General features: G+C 52.2%; 2 protein-coding genes across 2 annotated transcripts; both read left to right on the forward strand.

Annotated features, from left to right (window-relative positions):
- The first annotated feature begins 3,820 nt into the window (after positions 1–3,820).
- MLEC (malectin) lies at positions 3,821–11,489 on the forward strand. Its single transcript, XM_061370608.1, has 5 exons — positions 3,821–4,220; positions 7,369–7,547; positions 8,886–9,062; positions 9,224–9,281; positions 10,441–11,489. Exons 1-5 carry the CDS (start codon positions 4,025–4,027, stop codon positions 10,668–10,670), a joined length of 840 nt encoding a protein of 279 aa, XP_061226592.1. The 5' UTR covers positions 3,821–4,024; the 3' UTR covers positions 10,671–11,489.
- A 6,040-nt stretch (positions 11,490–17,529) lies between these two features.
- Positions 17,530–24,606, forward strand: UNC119B (unc-119 lipid binding chaperone B). Its single transcript, XM_061370609.1, has 5 exons — positions 17,530–17,775; positions 18,332–18,445; positions 18,993–19,104; positions 19,339–19,511; positions 20,390–24,606. Exons 1-5 carry the CDS (start codon positions 17,568–17,570, stop codon positions 20,500–20,502), a joined length of 720 nt encoding a protein of 239 aa, XP_061226593.1. The 5' UTR covers positions 17,530–17,567; the 3' UTR covers positions 20,503–24,606.
- The last annotated feature ends 142 nt before the right edge of the window (positions 24,607–24,748 follow it).

The following is a 24,748-nucleotide window of genomic DNA, read 5'->3' on the forward strand; positions in this document are numbered from 1 at the left end:
GAGGATTTTCTCTTATGCTGTCCTGTTGCTGTGCCAACCACCCTAACTGCAGCAATGGCTCATATCCCAGCAATGGAAAAGCTGTTTCTCCTTATATTTTGTGTGTGTACTCGTGTTTGCACAGGCATGTGCACTGGGAAAGGTTTGTGTGTGTGCGCATTAAAGCAGGGAATGCAGATAAGTACATGAGAGTGCAGCAGCAGAAGAGTTGTTTGCAAGTGGGTGTATGCAAACTATATGTGTGTATCTATGGAGCTGGTCCAGTCTTGGAAATGTGGGTGTGAGCCAAGAAATGGGAAAATGGGTATTTACAGATCTCCACGTTTATTGGTAACAGCTGTATTGTGCTTAGGAGATGAGGGTGATGAACTGAAGAGTCCAGAGTCCTAGTAAGTTATGTATGTACTTAGGAAAAGACTGGCAGGGGGGAGAGACATGTGCAGGCTTGTGTGTGCCATAGGGAGTGTTGGCACACAAATGTGCTTCACTTAGCATGGAGCTCACTGAGGAAGATGCGTGTTTGTGTGTGCAGAGCAAGAGGACAGCACTGCTGCATGCAGCAGAGTGACTGTGCACGTGTGTGGGGATCAGTGACACTCAGTGTCCCTTGGTGTCCCTGCATTTGTACCATGGCAGAGCTGTGTTTGTAGTCCCAAGAAACACAGGGACACCAGTGCCAGGGGAAGGGTGGTTGCAGGGCACCTTTGTGTCATTGCAGAGGCAGTCCTGGAGCCACAACTACTTCCAAGGAAAGCTGGAATAACGTGTCAGGTCTCACCAGGATACAGGGAACAGGTCAGACAAGGCAGATCTCCAGAGCATTCATTTATTAATCCTTCCAGCAGAAGCTCTTGCTGCAAGTGTGGTTTTACTTGTACAACAAGCCCCAAATAATCCCAAGGAGTTTTACTGTTTTCTTGCGCAGACAGGATCAGAGATTAAAGCTCCAGTCTAAATAATCTAATTCCAGAGATAATCCTTTTGCTTTCATCTCCAACCCTGGGACCAGGGAGGCTTCCAAATAGCTCCACATGGCAGGGCAGAGCCAGTCCTCTCCGGGCACTTGGGCCCTGTAGCCCATGTGGTTCAGGCATATGTGCTTCTGACCCACACATCTCCGCCACTCTTTGTGGACCTCCCACGTCCCAGTTTGGACATCCCAAATCCCTTTTTCCTGCAGGAAATGGCTAATACCCAGAACACATTTCCCACACCGGTGGTGGAGGATCAGGGCTGTAGGTGGGCCAGGCAGGGCTGATTCAAGACTCAGTTATTTTGACACAGATGGCAGGGGACAGGGAGAGATCAAAGGACTGAGAAGACAACCCTGAGCCTTTCACTTGTGGGTTACTGGTGTAAATGCAGCCTGCATCAAGGGACCGATGGCTCAGTGAGATTAGTAACAGGATACAGAGCCTTTGACATCCTGGGCACAAGCTGGCATCAGGTTGCTGGTGCTCACAAGTAACAAGTTTGGGGCAGCAGTGTAGGACATCATGGGCGCAGCCACTGGCATGTCCACCATCCTCTGCCAGCAGTCGTGGCCAGATGTGAGCCAGGGCAAGTGCTCCTCCTGTGCCCGTGAGCACAACCACTGTCCCTCCCCACACACTGCTGCTCAGTTAATCCCTCTCGTTTCATGGTGGGCTGCCGATTCCTGGGAAATAACCATCCTGGCTTGTTGGTGGAAGATGCTGTGAGAGGGGAGGCAGAGGAGGTATTGCAACACTCAGTGACTTGCCTTCTAAAAAGGCAGAGTCCTCAGACAGAGCATGAAGGGAGTGGGTTTCCATTCTGTTCAAGGAGGGGAACTCTTCCTTTCAAGGAAATTCTTCTCTTTTCAAGGGAGCGCTGCTGATATTTTGCTATGAGATGCTCTCAACAGGGACCCCAGGCTTGGCACAGCCACAGAAGCCCCAAGGCAGGGATGAGCTGGGTTAGCTCCCAGCAGCCCTTGTAACCCATCAGGAGCCAAAGAGGCTCCTTCAGCTGAGGGCTCATTGGCGATACCTAAATGTTAGGGAATCAGTCCCTTCACATCTGAATTCCTGCTCACGGGCACATTGGGACTGGCCTGAGCAGTTTGATGCTGGGTTTGTAATGAAGCCCCTGCCACTGCCTGCACGGCCCCTGTGCCCACCAAGGCAGTGAAGGTCCCAGTATGAGCCTCCCACTGCCCAGCTCAGCGAGAGGCTCAACAGGGTTCCAGCCAGGCTCTGCCCAGACAGTGCTTGAGCCCCCACTGCCGCTCTGTGTGCGTGCAACTCATGGAGGTAGCCTGATGACACACAAAGCATCTACATGCATTGAAGCTGTGCTCCTGACCCGAGCACATCGCAGTTTAAACTGAGAAATATGACGCTAGGGAGGATCATCTGTGATCAGTACAAATGAGCTCTAACGAGGCCTCCTTCGGCCTCGCCAACTGGACAGCATTGTTCTGGCCACGGCTGCTTGCACTCCTTTGCTCACTGAACTTGGGGGACCGCAACAGACCACAGACACGGTGGGGATACAGGAGATTAGTCTGGATTTGATAAGATGCTGGGGTCTGTAACACAGATGATTTGCCAGGAAACCAGTGTGAGATGGCTTTAATCTGGAGAGGTGCCGAGTGTGTCCATTTTACACTGCTTTACTGGATGTGGTTTCCTAAGGCAGGAGCTGCAATGCTGCTGTGGGAGCACAGCAGTGCCCTGGCCCGGTTATACCACAAGCCCAAGAGCCGATGTTAAAGCAGCAGGAACACGCTCTGGGGCTCGCTCCAGCCTGATCAGAGCAGGTTGGGGAGCAGTGAGTGCTTATCCCTTAACTGAGCTCACTTCCCCAAGGCTGTGTCCTGTTAAGAGACTTCATAAGCGTGTTACAGAACCAACAAACCCCTTTAACTCTCTGTCTGCAGCGCTGAGTCTTTATTTCCAAAAGCAAAGCATTGTGGAAGACCCAAGTTAATGTAACTGGGGATTAGCAGCTGCTGTTAACGTAGGTGGCGACTGGAGTGCAGACATTGGGTCTGGCTGGTGCGTGAGGCTTTGAGGAACACCAAGATCAGACAGAAGGGCAGATTCAGAGGCAAATGTTATTTGCTCCCCTATGTGCTGTCTCGCTCACCCCAGCCCTCCCCAACGTCCCCCAGACAAAACCCCACTGACTCTGAAGTTCTCCTGCGCAATGAGCCCCAGGGCAGCGCTGAGCTCCCCTCCTTCCTCCTTCACAGACTTTACCTCCCAGGCAGGTTATAGTGGTCCGAGGTGGTCTGCCTCCTCACCGCCCCGGCCAGCAGCTACCTTTTCCCACGCTCCATGGCAGAGGCGGAGAGCGCCGAGGCAGCGAACCGATGCTGGAGCAGCTGCTCAGCGGGCTCTAACCGGGCGCTACCCCAAGGCAGCTCCGCTCCCAGGCGCCGCGGCCGTGCCCGAGCCGGGCAGCTCCGCCCAACCCCGCGGGGACGCGGCGGTGCCGGGCCCGCACCGCTGCGTCCCTCCGCAGCGCCGCCCGTTGCCGCGGCAACCGACCGGCTCCCCGCTTCCCGCCGCCGTCCCACAGCGCTTTGCGCTCCGGCCGCGCTGGAGCTCCCTGATTGGAGGGGCCGGAGCTCCTCCCTCAGGCGTCCGGCGCAGAGCGGCGCTCGCCGGGCTCCGGGGGCACCGCTGGGAAGCCTCATCCCTCCCCGCCGCCCCTTCCTGGGGAGCCGGTTCTACCCTCGCTTCACTCCCCGGGCCGGCGGTACCGGCCCTGGGCACTACCGGCTCGCAGAAACCGGCTCCCCGCCCTGCTCCCGCCGCAGCACGCCGCCGTCCCCTCTCCTCTCACCCAAGCCTGCTCAGCCGCTCCCGCCGCCCATTGGCCCGGCGGGTTATGAATATGCAAATGATGGCCCGCTGTCACCCAGTGGCAAACGGGCAAGAAATTAATATTCGCGTTGCGGCGCGTGGATTGGTTGTTGCGCGCTCCGCCCCGGCAGCGGGTTAGGCTGCCCCCTGGCGGCGGCAGGAAGGGGCGGGCGCGGCGCCGGGAGCCCGAGATGGTGGGCGCCGGGGCGCGCGGGGCGCCGCTACTGCCGCCCTTGCTGCTACTGCTGCTGCCGCCGGTGCTGCGGGGCGCGGCGGGCGGCCTTGCCGACAGCGTCGTCTGGGCCGTCAATGCGGGTGGCGATGCCCATGTGGACGTGAACGGCATCCACTTCCGCAAGGACCCGCTCGAGGGCCGCGTGGGCCGAGGTGAGGGCGGGGGGGGGACGCCGGTGCTGAGCGGGCGGCCCTCGGGGGGTTGTCGGTGCGGCCGCTCTCTGTCCCCGCTCAGCTCCATTCCGCTTGCCTCGGCGGGGCTCCGGGACCCACGTCCAGCCGGCGCCGTCCCGCCTGCCCTGGCCCCGCCGCTGAGGGTCGGTGGGTCTCCGCGTTGGGCTGTGGTGGTCCGGGCGGGCCCGCGGTCGGGGTCTCCGTCCACCGTCCGGGCCCGGCGTGGCGAAGAGGGTTGCCGGGGGACAGCGAGGCCGAGACCCCCCGGCACGGTACTTATCACCCGCCGGGACCGCGGCCACCCCGTCCCCCCGCCGGGCCCGGCTAGAAGTGGGCCCAGGGCTGCGGTGTCGCGGGATGAGCCCTGCGGGCTTCGGGCTGGTTTTCCCTGCCTCGGGCTGTGGGTTGTGTAATGCCGGCGGGGAAGTGGCTCCTCGCGGGCTGGAGTGGAATTTCGGCTGGAAAAGGCGACGGGAGCGCTCAGGCTGCCAAACCGGGAGCGTGCGGCCGCTTCTCTCCTGTTTTTTCCTTCCCGTTTTCCACTGAAAGACCCCAGTTTGCACTGCGGGATCGCAGCGCTCGGTAAGGTGAGAACAGGCTTTGCCCGCTCTCCGCAGCCTGGTGCACGGTGCGGTTGATGCCCGCCACCAGCAGCGCGGTGCCAGCCGCGGGGGGGGGAGCACGGCGGGGGCTGCGCGATCAGCCCCGGTGCTGGGGCAGGGCAAGAGGAAGGTGCTCCGGTCCTGGCAAGTGTTGAGGAGCAGGGCAGGGACGGAAGGAGAAGTAGATGGGGTCTGATCAGCTGCTCTAGCTACTGAATCAGTAAAATCTGATATGTACCAGTAAGGACAGGATGGAGAACTGATATTGCACTCGGGTTGCATTCTACTTCCTCTGAAAGTGCTCCGGTTGGATGAATTTGGTGTGGTTCTGATAACGGGTGCACTGGAACTTAGGTGATTAGCAAATTCATTGGAAAGTGAAGCAGTGCTGAGTGGCTCCTGCTGCCAGTTATAGGTGGCTGGTGGAGTGCAGAGGAGGTGAGCTGTTGACTTCTGAAGTCTGACCTTCCCTGTTTCTGTGTAGGATGGTGAGATTGTGCTATACAGCTGGGACTGCCATTGCTCACCCTGCAGGAGCACCATCCTGAATGGAGAGCTTGTTGGGATGCAGTGCATACAGCGAAGGTCACATTTAAATATGAACACGGTTTGCATGGAGCTCTTTTACCCCTTCGGAAGCAGGCACTCCAGTCACACAAGGTGCCCTCGTCCCTGTAGGTCAGCTTCCCTTTACAGACTTCTCATGTGTGGCTTGAATGTCCTTGTGGACTTGAACAATTCAGGTTTAGCTGAGGAGAAAAAAGGATCGTCTTTTGAAGCATGCTGCCATGCCCTTCCTCTGGGGGCAGCCAGGCTGTTCCAGTAATCCTGCTCCAGCCAGTGGTGCCAGGCACAGCAGAGCAGACTTTACCCCTTTGAGCTCTCAGCTGCTTTTCCCTCAATGGCTTTTTATTGCACCATTGTTCACATTACTCCGGGCTCCTCTCTGTATTGATAGGCATGTAATGGCTACAGCAGAAATACTGGCTGGGAGGAAGTGAGACCAGGGGGTAGCGTTTCTGGGCAAATTAAACCCTGGGTTTCTTTTCAAGCTTCAGTTCAGATGCTGTGCCCTGGAGGACAAAATGTGCTGATGGCAATTACAGAACAGCCAGGTGCCAAACATTGTTGAGTCGCAGCTTAATGCTGAGCTACCTCAGCACATCCAGCACTGTCAAGTCAAGCTCGCTTCCACAGCTCTGTCAACAGGCCTGTGATGTGCAGGTGACAGGTCTTTCTCTCCACTTACCTTCTAGTTATTCTTCCTATGCAGGCTTTCCTCTAATAGGAGCTGACTGCTGTGGAGTCCTTGGTTTCCTGTCACTGTAATCTGTAGCTGGCCAGAAGTACCTGTGGAGGAGGACAGGTTAAACTTTTCACCTCTGTTGCTGGTGATGAGAGTCTTCAGTCCTTGCACCTGGCTCCCAGTGGTAAAGAGAAGCAGGAGATTGCCTGAGTGAAACAGGAGACCAAGAACTGGCATTAATTTCCTCTCATTTGCATTGGCTCCAACGCTGGGTTTGTAGTCCTTGCTTTGTCTTGGCTGATGCACTGTCTGTTCCCATGGAAATGGGGTGGAAGTGGCAAGTGTCAGCGGAGAACTTGGTATGGATCAGCTTCCCCTGCCTGAAGTGCCAGTGGCCACTGTCTTCCCTCCAGCCCCTGCTTCGCTGAGGAATTACTTGGTTTGGAGCTCTTGAGGCTTGCTCCAGTTTGTACAGAAACCCTGTCACAGCAACATGGCAAGTTGGGTTAAGGCCTTTCGAGGGCTGCTCTAGAGGTGGTGAAATAAGGACTTGAGAAGAGGCAAATGTTATTATTCCTGTTATTTTCTCAGTTATTGTCCTATTTGGGAATGCTGTTTGGGTCCTTCTAAGGGGGTTGTTCAGGTGCCTACAGGCAGCGCCCATTTGAGTTGATGGAGCTGCTGGTGCTCTTGAAACTTTCTGGTATCTTTCTTGTTTCCTTCCTGTCTTCAAGCTGGCAGTTATTGCGTAGATGTGGTGAGAAGAAGGGCTTTTGTAAGATGTCTGATGCTTTTCTTCCATTCGTGGCAGAAAATTCCATTTCTTCTGCCATTCCCCAGGTTTTCACACATCTAAAACCTGATGCCATCGACTGCTAACTTCAGATCTGTTGGATGAATGAGCCAAGTCAGTCCTACACCGACTGTTTTGGGTTTGTACCCAGCTTGTGATTTGAAAAGCTTGTAAAAATATTCTAGGTGGTTTTCCTCTTTGCAGCAGGAGTCAATGGCCAAGTCCTTTGGCTCAGAGCCTGTTGGGGAGACAGGCTCTTCTTTCTGAAGCTGTGCAAATAAGTTTGCTGTGTCTGAGACTGCAGCAGGTCCAGGGTTCTGGGCCTTTGACTGCCTCTGCTTCAGCTCCGGTAGTGCCTCCTCCTGGTCAGAGCAAGGAGGGGAGACAGGTCTGAGGGTTAAGCACTCCAAGGGTATCTACATAAAGTGTCTCTTCCATGTGCCTCAAATTAACCCTTCCTCTCACTGTTTTGTGATTGAAACCCAGCTTCTGACTATGGTATGAAGCTGCCAATCTTGAGGTCCAATGCAGAAGATCAGATTCTGTACCAGACTGAGCGTTACAACGAGGAAACCTTTGGCTACGAAGTCCCCATCAAAGAAGAGGGTGACTATGTGCTGGTGTTGAAGTTTGCAGAGGTCTATTTTGCACAGTCTCAACAGAAGGTAAGCAACAGCTCCTTGCTTGTCTCTTTGATGCGAATTCCTGGTTAAGACTGTGTGTGTTCAGGTTGCTTCTGCTGCTTCGCATGCTGGAGAAAGGAGTGAAGGAAGGCACTAAAGCACTGATGGTTAAAACTTACCTCCCAAAGCTTTCACAGGCTCTGAAACTTTGAGCTGTCTTCCACATATACAGTTGGCCTGGAAAATGGCATTACAAAGCATTCAACCATGGGCAACTAAACTAGCACTAGAGCTTTATGATCTCTTTAGGTTGTTCAGGCTTTGAGAAGTGATTTTACCTTTTTCCTGAGTGCTTGTTCCTGACCTGAGAGCAGGCTTGTGCTGGAGGAAGTATTGCACAGATTAAATCAGGGAGGTGATCTGGGTTAAATAACCTACTCAAACAGCAACGTTGTGAGACTTTGCCCGGGTTCAGTCTGATCTTGAAAACACAACAGTTAAATTCAACCCTCTTTATTGCTCTTTAGAGAAGAATAATCCATGTCACTTCTGAAATCCCTCATGTACAGACGTGAAAGCAGAAGCACAAAGGACTCAAAGCCCTGTGATGAATTGGGAGAGAAGTGGTGTATGTTTTAGTCTCACTTTCCCCTGACTCCATCAGCTTCCTTAAGCACTGTGCTGCCTTCTTGCCAGAGAAGTATTTCAGGGAGCGGAACTGGTGGGGCTGGCTTACAGACTGGATGCAGAAAGCAGCCTCACGTTAAACTGAAGGGCTGAGGCATCTTTGGTTCCTCTTCCTTCATGTGGCTGTGCTGGGATTCCCCAGGTGCTGAGTGAAGGTTGAGTCATTACAGCCCTGAGGAGGACTTTCACTCTGAACTCACAGATGTGGTTAGCACTTCGGCATTTTACCTCCTTCAAACCCTTTCCTTTACCAGCTTGTTTCCTCTGCTCTGCTGCAGGCTGTTGGTTAGAAACTGCTTCACTCCCTGGGGTGTGGAGCACCCCAGCACCCTGGGGTGGTAGGAGCAGGTCCTCAGCCAGTAGGTGGAAGGAAAGATGTGAAAGAAAAGTATGAACAAACCAGAATAAAATCGTGCTGTCCTCCGTTCTGAACAGCAGATGGAGGGGGTATTCTAAAGGGAGGCAGATTTCAGGGTATTTGAAAGCAAAGTTAATGCTTCAGTGTCTTTACCTGGCTGCTTTTGGGCTCTGAATTCTTCCCAAGGGAGTAGAACATGTGTGGTGGGACAGTGCATGCTGCAGTGCTTTCTGGTCCTGGATGCATAACAGGCAGAGACCTTTCCTGTTGAGTTCCCATTTCAACCATCACATGCCTGAATCTGTCCTGACACTGTCATTTCTTCCACCCTGAAGGTGTTTGATGTTCGCTTGAATGGCCACGTGGTGGTGAAGGACTTGGACATTTTTGACAGAGTCGGACACAGCACAGCTCACGATGAGATCATTCCCATGAGTATTAAAAAGGGGAAGCTGAGTGTCCAGGGAGAGGTTTCCACATTCACGGGGAAGCTCCACATTGAGTTTGTAAAGGTAACAAGCTTTTTCTGTGCAGAGCCCTGGGCTTCCTTTTCCCCTTCTTCCCCAGCCATGTGGTGCAGGCTGTGTGCTGAAGGAGGAGAGGTGTTGGTAAGGGGGGAGAGTATTTCTTGTCTCGGATCTGCAGCAGTGATTTCCTTCTGTGCTTTCTCTAGGGCTACTATGACAATCCAAAAATCTGTGCCCTATATATCCTGCAAGGAACAGTGGAAGGTAAGCACAGTTTCTGAGCCAGCAGGCTCTTCCCTCTTGGAGAGTTGCCTGTTGCTTCTCAGACCATGAGATCATAGCTCTTGCTGACCCACCTCTGCCAAAAATGTTTCCTCTCTCAGCAAGTTCCCACAGAGTGCAGTAGGTGCATGGGGTCCTCCTGTTCCTCCAAGTGCACAAAGCTGTGCGCTTTTGTAATAAGAAAAAGGCAACAATGTGGTTTGAGACTCCCTGTGTATAGGGTAGAGAAGAAGGGAGCGCTTCTGGTCAGTCTTCCCTTAGAGCTACAGGTGAATTCCCTCTGGCCTTGCATGACAGCAGCAGCCCTGCAGACAAGCAGGTCACAAAGATCTTTTAGCTAGTAGCTAAGTGTTTCTTACCTGGAGCTTTGTTTTGTCTCCTCAGCTTGTGAACAAGGCAGTGGTTTTTTTCCCCCAGATATCAGTTCCTCTGCACAGCAGTTGGGAGTGCTCTTCCATCACCATCTTTGTAAGCCTGTATTGGAGCTCCTCTGGCTCCTAAACAGAGAAGGTTTAGGACCCTGCGCTGACCAAAGCATCAGTTTGCTTTACTATTGGTCAGGAATTGCCAAGTGATGCTGAAGATCTGGTGCATAACCTTGTGGTTGGGAGGAGCCTTGACGTGTGGGGACCTGCAGTTCATGCTCCAGGCTCAGAGGGCTGGGTCTGAGTGGGGTTGGGCCATGGTGCTCTGATAGGGCTGGGGTTAAGAGGGTTCAGTGATGTGAGGCAGGAGCATTTGTGAAAAGGGTTGTTCCCGTTTCTGTTTGCACCTCTGTCTGCAGGCCCTGCAGGTAGCGAATGCTTGTTCTTGACTAGATCTCACTGGGCAGCTGTGGTACCTGACTCTGTATGCTCCAAGTGTGCTTTCGTGCTAGAACTTCTGCTTTGTAACTTTCAGGCAGGATGGAATGCTGTCGTTTTCTTTGCAGACTGGCTCTTTAGATGCTCTTGTGTCATGGAGGAAAGAAATAGTGGAGTGAGCCTCTGTGAGGGGGAGATGCTGTGGCTGTGGTGTTGATGCGGTGTCAGGTGCCCTGTTGTCCTTGTTGGTGTTGGGTCAGGGAGGGGGGAAGGCAGTGACTTGGGTGACTTCCCATGTTACATCCTGCCGCCTTGCAACCTATTGTCTTGTCCAACAGATGTTCCAAAGCTGCAGCCGCACCCAGGTCTGGAGAAGAAAGAGGAAGATGATGATGAAGATGAATATGATGATGGCTCAAGTGTTAAAAAACAGGCAAATAAGAACCGGGTTCAGTCAGGCCCACGCACACCAAACCCCTATGCCTCGGACAACAGCAGCCTCATGTTTCCTATATTGGTGGCCTTTGGTGTCTTCATTCCTACCCTCTTCTGCCTCTGCCGATTGTGAGAGCAAGCCCCACAGAGCATCAGCCGAGGGGCTGGGAGGGAAGGAGTTGGACCAAACACGGTTGCTTTTGATTTCTCCATATTGTTCATAATTTAAGGAAAAAAGAAAAAAAAAAAAAAAGATTCATTTGGAATGAATAGCAGGTCCAGGTAAGAGGGAGCTTACCTTCCCCCTGCCAGCAAGCAGCGAGGCCCTCGCCTTCCCCTTCGCACCATGTGCAGCCTCCGATCCTCCCTGGGGCATCCCAGAGTAAACTGAGTCCTGGCCGTCTGTACTGGGCTGTTGCAAGCTGATGCTACCAGTCCTGGGCCGTGTCCCAGACTGAGAGAAAGCCATGTGCTGAAAGACCTCTGCCTTTGCTGGGTAGAATACTGTTCCTTAAGCAGGGAAGCAGCTCCTAAAGCCATGCCTGAGTCCACGTTTTGTTCATGAGCGTGGAAGTGGTGTGGTGCTGTGGGGTGACTAACAGCGGTGGAGGACAGAGCCTGGCTCAGCATCTCCCTGAATGTGTGCAACACGATGTATGGGCCTCGCCTGCAGAAAGATGCCAAGACTCCGGCTAGCTGCTCAGCCTCTGTGGAGATGTTTCCCTCCTAAGACTGCAAGCTGTGCCACGAGCAGAGGGATTTATCTGGCCTGATTTGCTGCACCAGTTGGGAGAGACTTTCCTAGTTTGGCAATTGCAATGTTAGATCCATCTCAGAGGGATTCTGCTGTAGCCTGTGAGAGGCTGACGTCAGCATCTGATCAGATGCACTTGTATTGATTATGGCTTTTGTTTCCTTTATTATCCTTTTCAAAGATTTCATTTTAAGCCCAGTTCCTTGTTTTGCCCTTTCTATCAAGTGACCTCTCCTTCGAAAGAAGCTGAGAAAGAGGTGACCTAGAGAGGAGATTCTGGATTTGTTCCTTGACCTTCCTAACAGTTAGCTCCCTGCCCTGTAACTGTGAAGAACCTGTGCTGTAGGACAGAGTGGAGCACCATCATGGATGCTCCCTGTGAGCTCTCATTCCCTTGCAGGGACCAGGCCTACCTGCAGTGGTGAGAAGTGCAGCGAGTTGTTCAGTGTCTTCTGGTAGCTCAGCCTTTTGCCCCTCACCGTAGTGAAGGGGCAGATGTCCAACATTTCAGTACTGTAGAGCAAGGTGATCTGATGCCCTCCAGAGATTGGGAAGTGAGCAGAACACTGGAGACAAGGTCACTGGCTTCCCACAGGGATATTTCTGCAAGAGGCTTCTGTTTCCACATGCAGAGCCTGTGCCTGCCTGACAGAGGCTGAGCAGGAGTGAAAGCCATTCCTGTGCCTGCTGATCAGAGCTCCAGGCCCTAAGGAGCTGCCTTCCCATGCTCTTGGCCTCTGGTATGTTGAGCACTTCTGGCTGGCAGGAGGGAGATGTTGTGTGTGCTGGAGCAGGATCTGTCCCAGGTGGGGTTGGATCCTTGCAGGTCAGCTTTGATGCTGGTGAGCTCCAGGCTCACAGAACCCTTTACCTTCTGCTGTCTCCGTTCTCTGCTTTGCCCAGAGCTGTGGCACTGAGTGGTATCCTCATTGCTGCTGCTCTTCCCTGAGCCTGACTTTTCCTTGCAGTTGTTTCTGGGCTTGATCCCCTACAGTGGCTCAGCCCTTTGAGCTGAGAAGGGTCAGCAGAATTCCCTGCTTTGCAGAAGGGAAACTGGAGGAGCAGCCCTCCTGCTCTGCTGGGCCCAAGCAGCTGAAGCCTTTGCTTCCTCCTAACCCTCAAGCTGTGATATAAGCTGTCAGCTCCTGGGCTCCAGAACAGGAGGTGTCTGAGCACTGCTCTCTGCAGCAGTGGCACTGAACCTCGCTCTTCTGATTCATACATCACTGCTATAGGCTTGACCCTAATTCTGTGTCTCTGGGCTAAAAGGCAGGCGGTAGGACCTTAATTACCTTCTCTCCAGTTGCACAAGTGGTACCAGCCAGTTTGGGAGAAGTAAGAGGGTCCCTGTCACAGTTGAAGGAGAAGACAGGCTTTAGAGAGAGCAGATCTTAAGAACAAACCTTAGGATGAAAAGGCTTTAAGCTTGAAGTTGTCTGCTTCACCTTCTAGCTGCTGTTAAAACCCTAGTACGTATAAAACTCACACAAAATAGGAGCTTTGTTTTGTTTGGTGACAGTGCCTGCAGAGATTCTCCAGCGTTTTGGGGATTGCTGTATCTGGAGCACAAGAGACATTTAGATCTTTATCGGTTTTGAGAAGCATGAGCTGTGCTGATTTGTTAAGCAAAAAACCTGGGCTTGAAAGCAAGCTTCTCTGTAAGGAGCTGTTATCCTCCAGGCCTTTTAGGTTGCATCTTATTTGAGCATCTTTGAAGCAAGGATCACTCAGCTTCTTGTGGCTCACCCAGTAATCTCTGCACCTTTCCTGATGTGAGAAAAGGGGTAAATTAGGAGTGCAAAAGTCAGACAAGTTTTCTAGGGTAGTTTATCCCCGCCTCTCCTGGCAGCCAGGGCACCCATTTGGTGCCATCAGCTGCCCTAAAGCGGTGCTGTGCAGCGTGTGTACTGTTGTGTTCCAGTTGCTCAGTTCAAATGAATTTGTCTTATTTGAATAAGAATAGGGAGGAGGAAGAGTTCATCTTTCATGGATTCAATTTAGTTGTTTTCGCTCTAGTTTTATGCATCTCTGTCACTATAAAGCTGGTGTCTGGGTGGTTCCTGACCCTGTTACGGTGCTATGAGCTGTTTTCCTTGTTGGTCCATCCCCTCCCAATACATTTGCCTCAAGGAGCCTTCAAACAAAGCATGTGGAACGTGGGAGGATGGTAGGGGATAACTGCTCAGCACCTTGCTGGAATGGCATCATCCAGCCAACTCCCCTTGCAGTCTCGGTCTAGCATCTGCAAGCCAGGCAGATGGGTGTATAATGAGGTACCTGGTCCCGGTAAAGGAAAGGTTTGGGTTGGCTGTAGTTTTCCAGTGCTTTGAGGGGATACCCAAGGCATGGTTTAACTGAGCCTGCATAGAGACAAGCCTGTGTGTGCTTTGTTTTTTTAAGCCAGGCCATTTTCTCCTTCTGTGTGTGTGACTGAAACAAGATCTGTGACCCTTCTGAGTATCCCAGGTGGCAGTGAGCAGAGAGCCAAGTGAATTCCCTTCTCTTTTTGGTGCCTTTTGTCTCAGGCTTTGAATAAAAGTCTGTTTGAAGAAGCTGCTTCTTTTTTTTTTTAAGGAGCTTCTGAGTTGTTTTTTCTTTTTCCCAAGGGCCAGGCATTCCCTGCCCTTGTGATCAGCTGGGGACTGCCCCACTGTCCCTGGATGCCAGCTCTGGAGGTCACAGCTCAGGCAGAGAATGGTGAGCGAGCATCGTTGGTTCCAGCCTCTGAGATCAATGGGAAGGAACACCTAGCAGGGGATGGAAGAACTGGAAGAGCTCCTTCAGGTCTGGTCTCCCCCAGCAATCTCCTGGAGGCAGAATGGAGAGCTCTCAGACAGACACTCTGGTGCCTGCGTGTCTGTGCAGTTCAGAGCTGAGTGAGTCATGGCTAGGTCCTGCTATGGTGCTTACAGCTTCTGGGTGTAGATTGTGTCTTGGGGGGTACTGCCCCTCAAACTTGCTTGCTGAGGCCTTGTTCTGCGCTATTTAGGTCTGAGCAAGGAGCAGAGAATTGTGCTTTGTCCCTTGGCCTTTAAATTGAAATAGGACAGCAACAGTCAGGGAAGTGTCTTTGTATGGGAAGTCTGGAGAGGCCTGTCTTTGATAGAAAACAGCAGGAGGAGGGAAAGGACCAGCAGAGCAGCTTCAGCCCTTGATGCAAGACAGATTCTGAGCAGCTGCGAGGTACCAAGTGTTTCAGGCTCTGTTTGGTGCTCAAATGTGGGAGAGATCCGTCTGCTTCTTGCACTTAAGTGCTGGGGAGGGAAATATCCTTGCTGAGAATCCAAGGGAAATGGGAGCTGGGCCAGCACTGAGCTAATTTACCTACTGGCGCTTCTGCATCTCCACAACAAATGCCAAAGTCTAATACAATTCCAGGATGCTTTTTTTACCGTCAGCCTGGTTCCACCAGTCTGTCTTCACTGGCTAGTCCCATATAGGCTCAGACAAGTATTCTCAACACACACAACACCAGGCTGGAACTGTGAAGGCTCAGAAACGTGATTACACAAATAGGGCTCCTGTGCTGCACCCAGCGGGTCTGGGGCATGTGTGTATCGCCTTGGATCCGAATGGATTTGTGGCAGGAGTTATAGTAGCAACCACGTTGAAATGGTGCTGGGTTGGATAGGAGAGGTGAAAGCAGGTCCATGTCTTCCGGGACTCTGGCTTGCTCAGAGTTTATTGCTGTACATTAAATACTATTTTTGGAGCTTGGGGGGAAGATACGGGAGGGGGAGGGATGCGACGGTGCTGTCCCCAGTCTGATCAGCGGGATGCTACTGCAAGTTATTGATAGGTTTTGGTGTTTGCTTTCCCAAAAATGACTTTATTTAAAAAATTATAAAAAAAAAAAAGGAAAAAAACCCCAATGAAACACAAGTGCTTTGCTTTCCTCCCTCCTGAAACCGTGCTGGCTGACTGGAAAATGTGAATCATCTTTTACAAACATCAGGGGTCTCTGCTGAAGAGTTTGTGTGATGGAGATGTCAAGGGAAGGAGCAAAGTACAGCTTGAGCCAGTTTAACTGGGGAGAGCGTGAATTTGGAAACACTTGAGCTCTGCCCTGGGGTTGCTCCCAGTCACACGTGGTGGGGATGTGCTTGCTTGTGGCACCACGGCAGCTCTGTCACACTGCTCCTGAGCTGGGGTGCTGGAGTGAAGCTGCACCTGGAACTGGCTGCCAAGTGGGGGCTTGAATCTCTCCTAGTTTCTGTGGGGACTTTGTGTGTTCAGTTTGGTCAGACAGCCCCAGAGCCCATGGGAGCAGAGGCAGGTTTGTGGCTAGTGCCAGGAGGCAGCACCAGGACTGTGCGATGCTGGGCAGGTGACAGGGATGTTTGGGTCCCTTTGTGGCAGCTATTAATGTTGGCAGATGGTCCCACTGCTCCATGGTGCCCAGCTGGGATGCATGGAACTGGCCTGTGCTATTGGCATTAAGGACACACCACAAACTACTTGAAGCTGCTGGTCTGAGTTGTCTGTAAAAGCCAAAGCAGCGTGGGGAGAGAGCTCCATCTGTACTTGTCACCAGTACAAAGGGGTTTTAAGAGGGGGTTTTTAATCTTACTGTCCGTTGCTTTGTGTTATCACAACTTGCAGTGACATTTCCTTTGTTTGCAGCAAGCTCGGGCCCTGGGTGAGAAGCACAGATTATTTCTGATTGCATTGCCTTTGCAGGGACTGGCTTGGGGGAAGAGGCAGGTTTGGGGTGGGTTATTTTATTTTTGGTACATGGCAACAGTTTTATTTTTGTTAATTTGCCCAGGATGTTTGGTTGAGGGAATGTTCTGAAATCCACTGCCTGGCCCTGGGACCAGCAGCGCGCTGAAGGAAAATAAACAGAGTTATATTGTCACTTGGGTGAGCTGGGTCCTCTTTTCCAGTGCTGGGGGCAGCGGGAGGCTGGTTGCACTGCAAAGCGAGATGCAGTTTAACATCCCAACCCAACGCTGCTGCTGCCAGTGGTTTTGGGTGATTAAATGCAAGCTGGGTGGCTCTTAAGAGCATGGATGTGGGCCTTGTGCTTCCTGCTTCGGTCAGCAGATGTACCAGAGATGTAATCTGCTTTCTGAGGTTTGTGCAGGATGCCCCATTTTCAGCCTGAAGCTGCATCAGAGGCAGTTGGAAGGGGCTGGAGCCGTTAGAAAGCAGCACCTTCTTCCTCTAGGTGCCTGGTTGCAGGGGACAAAGGACTCTGGCCCTCTGCAGAGCAGCTGCTCTGGGTCTTTGGTCTGTGCTTGCTAGGGCGCAGGATGGAGGGACAGCGAGGAGGATTTGGGAGCAGGCTTGTTTGGCTGGTGGTAGAGGCGGGTGCTGCTTACAAGCAGCAGCAAACGTCACTAACCACTGCTCTGAATCTGTTTCCAGTCATCTTGAGCGCGTTGGCTGGAGTCTGGAAAGAGGATGCAGATGTTTCTTGTTCTTCCCCAGCTCCCTGAAGGGCTGGAGATGACGGCAGCTCTTAAGTGCTTGGGCAGTCTGGCTGCTCCTTTCTGGGGAAGAAGGGCATCCTTTCCTCAGTGTGGTGCTCCTGGGAGTGATTCCAGGTGGGACATCCCCATCCCTCCTGCCAGGCATAGGAGACTCCTCCACCATCTTCCACTGTCCCCAGTGTGTGCACAAAGTTGGGGTGGCGGTGGCACGGCTTGGGGCTGGCTGGCCCAGGGAGGGCCTGGCAGGGCAGTGGCACTCCATGGGTGACCTTCCTTGGGGCACACGGTCCTGTCCCTCCCCGGGTCTGGGTCCCGGCTCACTGGGGACAGGCACTGGGGTGTCCCCAGGCCAGCAGTGGGGTGTGCACTCCCTTAGCCCCTTGCTGACACGGCTGCTTGCCAGGCAGTGCTTCCCATCGTTCCCTGGTAAGACCGGGGCTCTCTGGGGGATGCCTGACCTCTGTAATTACCCCGACCGTGATTTAATGAGCAGGGGAGCCGCTGTGGGGCTCTGCGGGGCCGGGGTCACCTCCCTGCTCCGGGCCGGGGACAGCGGGAGGGGCTCTGCCGGCCCCGGGGCTGTTCTTGCTTGTGTTTTGTGCTTCCTTGGGTAGCCCGGAGGCTGTCCCGCTGCCGGCCCCCCGGAGCAGCTGCCCGCGAGGGGTGTGCTCGGGGCCGGGGCCCTGCGGGCGGCGGGGCCCCCCCTCCGGCCGCGCTTAGCTTCGGGGGCCCGCTCCCGTTGCTAGGCAGCGCCCGTGCCCTCTGACCCGCCGCGGGCACGCCCCTCGCTCCCATAGCTACCGAGGGAGGCGGCGGCCATCTTGGCGGCGGCGGCGGCGCGATGAGCGGCTCGAAGGCGAGGGCGGCAGCGGCGGCGGCGGGGCCGGAAAAGAAGCCGCCGCCGGGGGCCGCGGGTCCGCTCAGCCGCCTGCGGGGAAGGCGCGGCTCGGGAGATGCTGCCCCGCGGCCGCCATGGACCGAGTCCGAGCTGCTGGCGCTGGAGACCGTGCGGCCCGAGCACGTCCTGGGGCTGTGCCGGGTGACGGAGAGTGAGTGCGGGGCTGGGCCCGGGGAGGGGGGGTCGGGCCGGCAGCGCTGGGCCGGGCCTTGCTGGCCCCGCGGTCCCGGGCGGGCGCCGCTCCATCAGCCCCTTCCTCGGCAGCCGCGGAGGGTGCCGCGGAGCCGGGCTGTGGGCGCCTGTGGTGGGGGAAAAGAGCCGGGAGCGGCGGGGCTCTGTCGGCCCGGGGCGGTGCTGCCGGCCCGTGTGCTGGCGTGGGGAGCGGCGGGCGCTGCTGCAGCGCGGTGCGCTCCTGCCTCAGCTTTGTTGCAGCTCCCGGAAAGTCCGGGGTTCGATCGGGGCTTTGGGGGTGATGTTTTCGCTCTGGGCTGCTGATCTCTGGTTTTCCGTCCGGATGCCTCCCTTTCTCACTCCATTAACTGGTACCTGAAGTCCTTTCTTCTTCTTGCATCAGTTTTGGTCAGCTTTCATGAAGCTTCTGCAAAACAACTTGCAGTACACATCTTAACGGGCTGGGCTAACAAATCCTTTTAGTAAGTGCTCAGAGACCTTTTGAAACGTTACAACACATTTTCTTTCGTTTCTAGATTATTTATGCAAACCTGAAGACAACATTTACAACATTGACTTCACCAGGTTTAAGATCCGGGACCTTGAAACTGGAACAGTGTTGTTTGAAATTGCAAAGCCATCTGCTTCAGGTATGTCGTGCTACCACTGCAGGGAGGCTAGAGACACTTGTGGAGCTGAGAAGTTGCAAGGCAGGACCCATGCAAATGAAGCAGAAAGGTCCTTCAGTGTGTCCTGGTGACTAATTTCCTTTTCTTTAAGCATAGCACTGAGTTTACTACTCTAAGTATAGCAACTGAGTTTACTTCTGCTTTAAGCATGGCATTGACTTTACTTTTGCAGTGTGAAGCATTTACTATGAGATGGGGCAGTACTATCAAGTGTAGATCTTCCCTTGCTGGCTGGTTAAGGTACAGAGTTCCTTTGATGTGCTTTCTGAGTTGCAAGGAGGGATATCCTGCGAGATGAAGGGTGCTTTCAGCTCCAAAGCCACCAAGGCTGCACTAACTGTCACAGAACTTTTATTACTTAGTGCCAATATGAGTCTCACACCAATTGTTAAATGTGTCTGCATTCAGTGCCTCAGTAACAGCCAGCTTGCCCTGTTACACCAACCAGACAGTATCACCTTATGCGTCCGCTATTAGCAGGGTAACTCTGAGCTGGTGCATTTTCCAGAGCAAGATGAGGAGGATGAAGATGAGAGCAGTGAACTGGATGCCAGCGCAGGCCGCTTTGTTCGTTACCAGTTCACCCCAGCGTTTCTTCGCCTTCGGACTGTTGGTGCAACGTGAGTATGAGTTCATAGTCAGAAGGGAGAATCGGGTGTTTACGGAGTGTCACTTGAGAGTTTATAACAAAACTGAGTCAAAGACTAGAGAAAGCCCCTCTGACACTACAAGTTTCAAAGTCTCTCTGGAATGGTCTGTTGGATTCTTGTGTAGCCTCTGTCCAAGGCTCTGTTCTTCCCAATAGGAAGAGGAGTAAGTCATCTTGGCTGTTTTTTCCTACTTTCTGCATACAGAGTGGAATTCACAGTGGGAGAAAAACCAGTGTCAAACTTCCGAATGATTGAGAGACATTACTTCCGAGATCGCTTGCTGAAGAACTTTGATTTTGATTTTGGCTTCTGCATCCCCAGTAGCAGGAACACATGTGAACACATTTATGAATTCCCTCAGCTCTCAGAAGACCTTAGTAAGTATCTCCTTTCCCACACCCAGTTGTGTTTTGTATGTGTGTGCATATGCTCATTTTCTCCCCGTCTGTGTTTGTGAAAGAAATGACTGGGATGTGCTGGATAGGAATAGATACAGATTCCAGATTTAAGCTGTGCGTAATCTTGACTGGATTACAGATTTGTGCTGCAAAGTCTCCTTTGAAAATGTAAGCCTCAGACAACGCCAAGTCACAGGCCACAAGAACTGATCAGAGTCAGAGGGTTAACGTGTCTGATGCATAACTGTAACCCAGAAGGTAAAACAATGAAAAAGGATTGTCTTAGTAGCCACGCATCTGTTTTCAGTACTTGCTTGTTAGGGCTTGAGTTTTCTTTGGAACAGAGCTGGCTCTTTTCAGAGAGGTGTGGTTTTGAGCCTACCCCGATCTCTGCAAATACACACTGTGCAGGGTATATTTGACCTCGGGGGGTGAATGGAGCGGGAGCACGCGGGGCCTTGTGTGGCTGCCTCAGTGCAGGAGGAGGCACAGGGTTTGTACCTGCCTGTGTACACGTGGGCGTGCCACCACTCTTTTGTTGAGATCACTACATCTGCTTTGCTGCTCTGCTCCACTGGTGGCTCTGACAGCTTCTATAAGGGAGTTTTGTGTGAGATTACTTGATCCCACTTTGTTTGTTTTGGCAGCACTTGTCCTGTGAATAGAAGAATAGAAAAGGCAGGCCAGAGCTTTTGAAACACGCTTGGAGGAGCAGTTTGCTTCTCTTACTTGCGTAGGGCAGAGCATCATCAGCCTGGTAAATCCAGCAGAGGGGCAGAGTCTTTTTTACTCTGGCTTTGTGCTGCCTGGTGGAGTGTGGCAGGCATGTGAATGTAACGGAGCTTTCTCTTTCACAGTCCGGCTGATGGTTGAAAACCCATACGAGACCCGCTCAGACAGCTTTTACTTTGTGGACAACAAGTTGATTATGCACAACAAGGCCGACTATGCTTACAATGGAGGACAGTAATTGTTCCATGTCCACGGGATGCTGTGATGCTGTTACCCATTCCAAATGTCCAGGAGTGGACTGGAGTTGCTGTCTAGTGCAACAAGGCTTCTTGCCAAACCTTTTCTCCTTGTGTGAGGCTGAAAACATGAAACGAAGACAACAGCTCATGAAAGTAAAGGAAACCTCCCTGTAATGTCAAACGAAGACAACAGCTCATGAAAGGAAACCTCCCTGCAACCTCTATATGTCTGGCACTCAGTGTATCCTGCCTCTCAATCTCTGTTTCTGGTTACCTTCTGGTACTTGAGTTAGGTCATGGATCAGAGGCACTGTTACACAATTCTTGTTACAGTCTTTCTAGTTAGGTTGCACTATTAGTGCTTCTGATGTTTCACATGCTGGGTGATTTACTCTTTCAAGAGGTCAGATTGTTTGGGTAAACTATTTCTTAACAGGAAAATTTTACCCCTTCAAGTAGCCAGTGATGCCTGAAGAGTAGATCTTCTCTTCAGTTGGATAGATCATCTCATTAGTGCACAATGGTTTAATTTGTAGCATGGCTGACATTGCTTTTAGGTTGCATCCCAATTTCCAGTGGGAAAGGTAAAATAAGAGACTAACTCAGCCTCTACAGTGCAGGAATCTTCATTCTGCCTCCAGGAGCCTGAGGTGCTCATGAGAATAGATTAATTTGTGTCTTGGCAGACACTTCACTAGAGATATGAGATAGGACGGGAAAGGGGGACTTTATCCAGGTTGGTAATCAGGTCAGTTTAATAGCATTTCTGTCTGAACCCTTCTGTGCAAATTGTGTTTGGAGCTCAGGGGTCAACCTTAGAGCTGAACTTAATCTCACCTATATTTACCGTTTCTCCTGCTTCCCTTTGTATAGGGATTTTGGCTCTTGCTACAGAATGTATTGCTTTTTAGATTGACAGCACGTTGTCAGTCTAGTTGAGGTGGAAGGGAGGTGTCAGTCTGGGGGGCTTAGAGGAAAAAGAGAGAATGTGGAAAATCACTTGAAAAATGTGTAGGAAGCAGTGTTTCCTGAGCTTCAATCTCTGTACTTTTAAACCTGAATGATCTGTCAGAGGTGCTGGTAGGAGAGATGGTGGCATTACCATCTCATTTGCTCTGTTTTGATTGATGTATTAGCAGCTAAAAGCTGCTTGGGTCAGATCTCAGTATTGTGGAGTGGGATTCTCACCAAGTGAGAATTGACATGGTTCTCTTTTTAGTTGTTTGAGTTCCCATCCTTGCTCTGCCTGCTTAGCTGCTGAGTTGTGGTTTAGGATTTTCTTCTGCCAAGGTAATTACTGCCAGAGCAGAGGGTGTATTTCACAGCTGTGTTTGGGATCTGTCGGTAGGGAATAGCAGTGGGGAGACCTGTGTCTTCCCAGCAGCCATGCTGGGACCCAACTCCTGACCATGCAAAATCTCTGCTAACAAGACCTTTTTCTGTCTGTTTTGGTGCTCTCTAGACTGGCATTTTCCCTGTCCTCTCATTGGGCTGGTCAGTTGTGTCTCTTGTATGAGGGTGTTTGGTTGTGTCTAGAGTAGAGGCATTCACTAGTATCAGTTCCATTTGTTCCTTGAGAGAGTTGAAACCTAACTGCTGGGTGGAAACCATTGGTTACCTGTTGTGTTAAGTAAGATTCAGTGTAGTTTTAGGAGGATCAAGTGGGATGAACATCACAGCCTGGAGCCTGTTAATGCATAGAAAGCAGTAGGAAACTACTGCCTTTACCTCACAGATTAATGATGCTAGCTTTGGTGGAGAAGATCAGGTGGCATCAGGGTAAGCAGTAAGAGTGTGTGGGGTGGCAGCCAGGAAAGAATCTCCAGCTCTTGGAAAGATACTTAATTATGATTAACCACAACAAATGGATGTGCTGGGTGGAGCACTAATCCCAAGCAACCACAACAAATGTCTTGGGAATGCGGAGGGACAAGGCCTGCGTGGTGGAAAGATGAACAGTTCTGCTACCATCAGTCCCCTCCAGTACTTCCAAAGCCACTTAGGCAATCTTTTAGTTATTCCAGAATTGGTTAAAGCCGCTTGTGAGGTGGAGCTTGAGATGCCTCTTGCAGTGATTGTCTTCAAAAGGCCTTGTACTAGTGAGGTAGGAATGTTTGCTGGAAGCTGTTTGTGACAGAAACTGCTTGGAAGTGCGTATCTCATCCTGAAGTGTTCTGAGATGCTCAAGATAGTTTCTGACGAGCCTGTGCTAGTTAGTCCCTGGGAAATTGTAGCATATTGAGCTGAATTTGGATGTAGTATAAATCCAGGTGCCTTTAAATGTTACTTTTATCACACTTTCTGTATGAAGCAACCCCTTGCTTTTCTTGTGTGACGATTTCCATCTGTTTTCTGTGTCACTGCGTGACGGTTCTTAAAAGGAAGATGACGGTTGCCAGAGTGAGCAGTAGGAGTGCGGGCAAATCCCAACACGCGTGAGCTGCCTTTAGCGGTCGGGGCGCAGCGCCGGAGGAACCGGGTGTCGGTCGGGCTGTGGGTGCCACCTAGCTGCTGCTAACAGAACGCCACTGACAGCGGGAGAGCGCTCTGCCAAGTGTTTGATGCTTTTAGGAACGTGGATTTCTGCCTTTAGTCATTGCCTCCCAGCAGTGAGGAGGAAAAAGCCTTGAAGCAGTTGCTTTTCCATTGGTGAATGTATCGGCTATTCAGCAATAAGATAAGGAAAACTGGAGGAAAATGAGATGTGCAGGCAGCAGCAGCACCCCTTAGTTTACGGCTGAATTTGTTTGCCAAATTGGAAGGTCTTTACTCCTACAAGAGAAGTAAAGGAGGGTAACCCAGCACTGGAAAAGTTGATTGTAATCCAAAAGGTCAGGGATCTTTTAAGCTCTGGTCCCCACTTTGACTGCTTCCCTAAGGTAACTTTCCTCTTGGATGCTTTCTATAAAATGTCTTCTGTTTGTGGCAGGGATTGGTGTCTTTGGAAAGCACATTTAACAGAGCATCTTCCTTCTGGATTGTGTGCTCTGATGCCTTAGTGGTGGTCAAAGCTACTTATGTCAGTGAGCTAGGAAGAAATTCCAAAGGGATTTCATCCGTGTCAGGTGGATGGTCTGTCCTAAGCCAGGTTCTGTAGGCAGAGGAGGTGTTTTCAGCGTGAGCTGAAGTTTGAGCAAGAGAAAAGGTACCTGTGCAGACAGCTTCTCTTGGGTTGTGTGCTGAGTTGGAAAGAGAAGAGCTTTGGGACCATACTGTGTTCTGTCCTAACAAAAAAGGGACCAAACCCACAAACTCATGCTAAATCTTTTCAGTATTTGTCCTTTTAGTATTGGATCTCTGTTTTCCATTCTTGAGGCGAGTGCTTTGGATCCATGCAAGCAGACTTCCTGGACAGCTATTCTCATGATTGACTGAGGAGTACATCTTGCACCTTGCGAAGGAAGGTCATCTCTTGTATGGACTGGGTACTGCTGTCCTCTGGTTTTGGTAGGAAAAGCCTTCCTTTGTGCGTTCCTTGGGATTTTCAATGTTCCCTGCTGCAGAGAAGCAGCAGCCTCCTCTGTGGTGCTTGAGGATGTTTATTCCACTTCTCTGAGGGCTTGGGAGTAATAAAGCAAGTGTTTAGAAGTTGGAGATGACTGAGGAAGGTGGTGGTGGTGACTTCCCATGTTTGGACCATTCTTCTGCTTCTCAGCTCTGTTCCATTCCATCCCCTTCAGCTGTTTCCTAGCGTTTGTCTTCAGCCCTGCTGTCCTCTCACATTGTGCTACCCAACCTTGTGCTACTCCTTGGACTCAGACACTGCCATCTCCCTTTTGGCTTCACAACAAGGACAAAGCCAAGGGCCATGCTGCCTGCTGGAGCCATCGCCTCTTCCTCTGCAGCAAAGGACGAAACGAACACCAGCAAACCCCGTCTCTGTCTGGATCTCAGTGCTGTTACAGGACACCTATTTGTATCTCACAGTGTGGCCTTTGGGCTGCTGGCGCGTCGACCTCCTCCGTGCTGTGCCCCTCTTGTGGCCCTTCCCGGGCGGGGGCGGCGGTGCCGGTGCGGGGCCGTGCTGGCCGAGCCCCTCAGGGTGACATGTATTTGTATAAAGGTTATTTTGTCACGGTAATAAAGAAACCTCCGGTTTCGCACCGAAGTGGCCGCTTTTGGGGGGGGGGACACGGGGCTGGAGCGGATGGGAGGGAGGGAGGGGGCGGGGCTGGAGGTGCTGCGCCGCCGGTGGGCGCAGTCGGCGCATGCGCGCTCCTCGCGCTGCCTCAGGCGAGGGGAGGC

The sequence above is a fragment of the Neopsephotus bourkii genome, unplaced genomic scaffold, assembly GCF_033783945.1.
Source record: "Neopsephotus bourkii isolate Nb327-2 ecotype Australia unplaced genomic scaffold, CSIRO-AGI_Nbou_v1 NB_1542, whole genome shotgun sequence".
Lineage (NCBI taxonomy): Eukaryota > Metazoa > Chordata > Aves > Psittaciformes > Psittacidae > Neopsephotus > Neopsephotus bourkii.

Bases quoted from the DNA above. Each gene is read 5' to 3' on its own strand.
- MLEC (XM_061370608.1), top strand. From the start codon at position 4,025: ATGGTGGGCGCCGGGGCGCGCGGGGCGCCGCTACTGCCGCCCTTGCTG. The intron at 7,548-8,885 runs GTAAGCAACAGC...TCCACCCTGAAG, and splicing joins TTGCACAGTCTCAACAGAAG to GTGTTTGATGTTCGCTTGAA. The intron at 9,282-10,440 runs GTAAGCACAGTT...CTTGTCCAACAG, and splicing joins CCTGCAAGGAACAGTGGAAG to ATGTTCCAAAGCTGCAGCCG.
- UNC119B (XM_061370609.1), top strand. From the start codon at position 17,568: ATGAGCGGCTCGAAGGCGAGGGCGGCAGCGGCGGCGGCGGGGCCGGAA. The intron at 19,105-19,338 runs GTGAGTATGAGT...TTCTGCATACAG, and splicing joins CTTCGGACTGTTGGTGCAAC to AGTGGAATTCACAGTGGGAG. The intron at 19,512-20,389 runs GTAAGTATCTCC...TCTCTTTCACAG, and splicing joins TCAGCTCTCAGAAGACCTTA to TCCGGCTGATGGTTGAAAAC.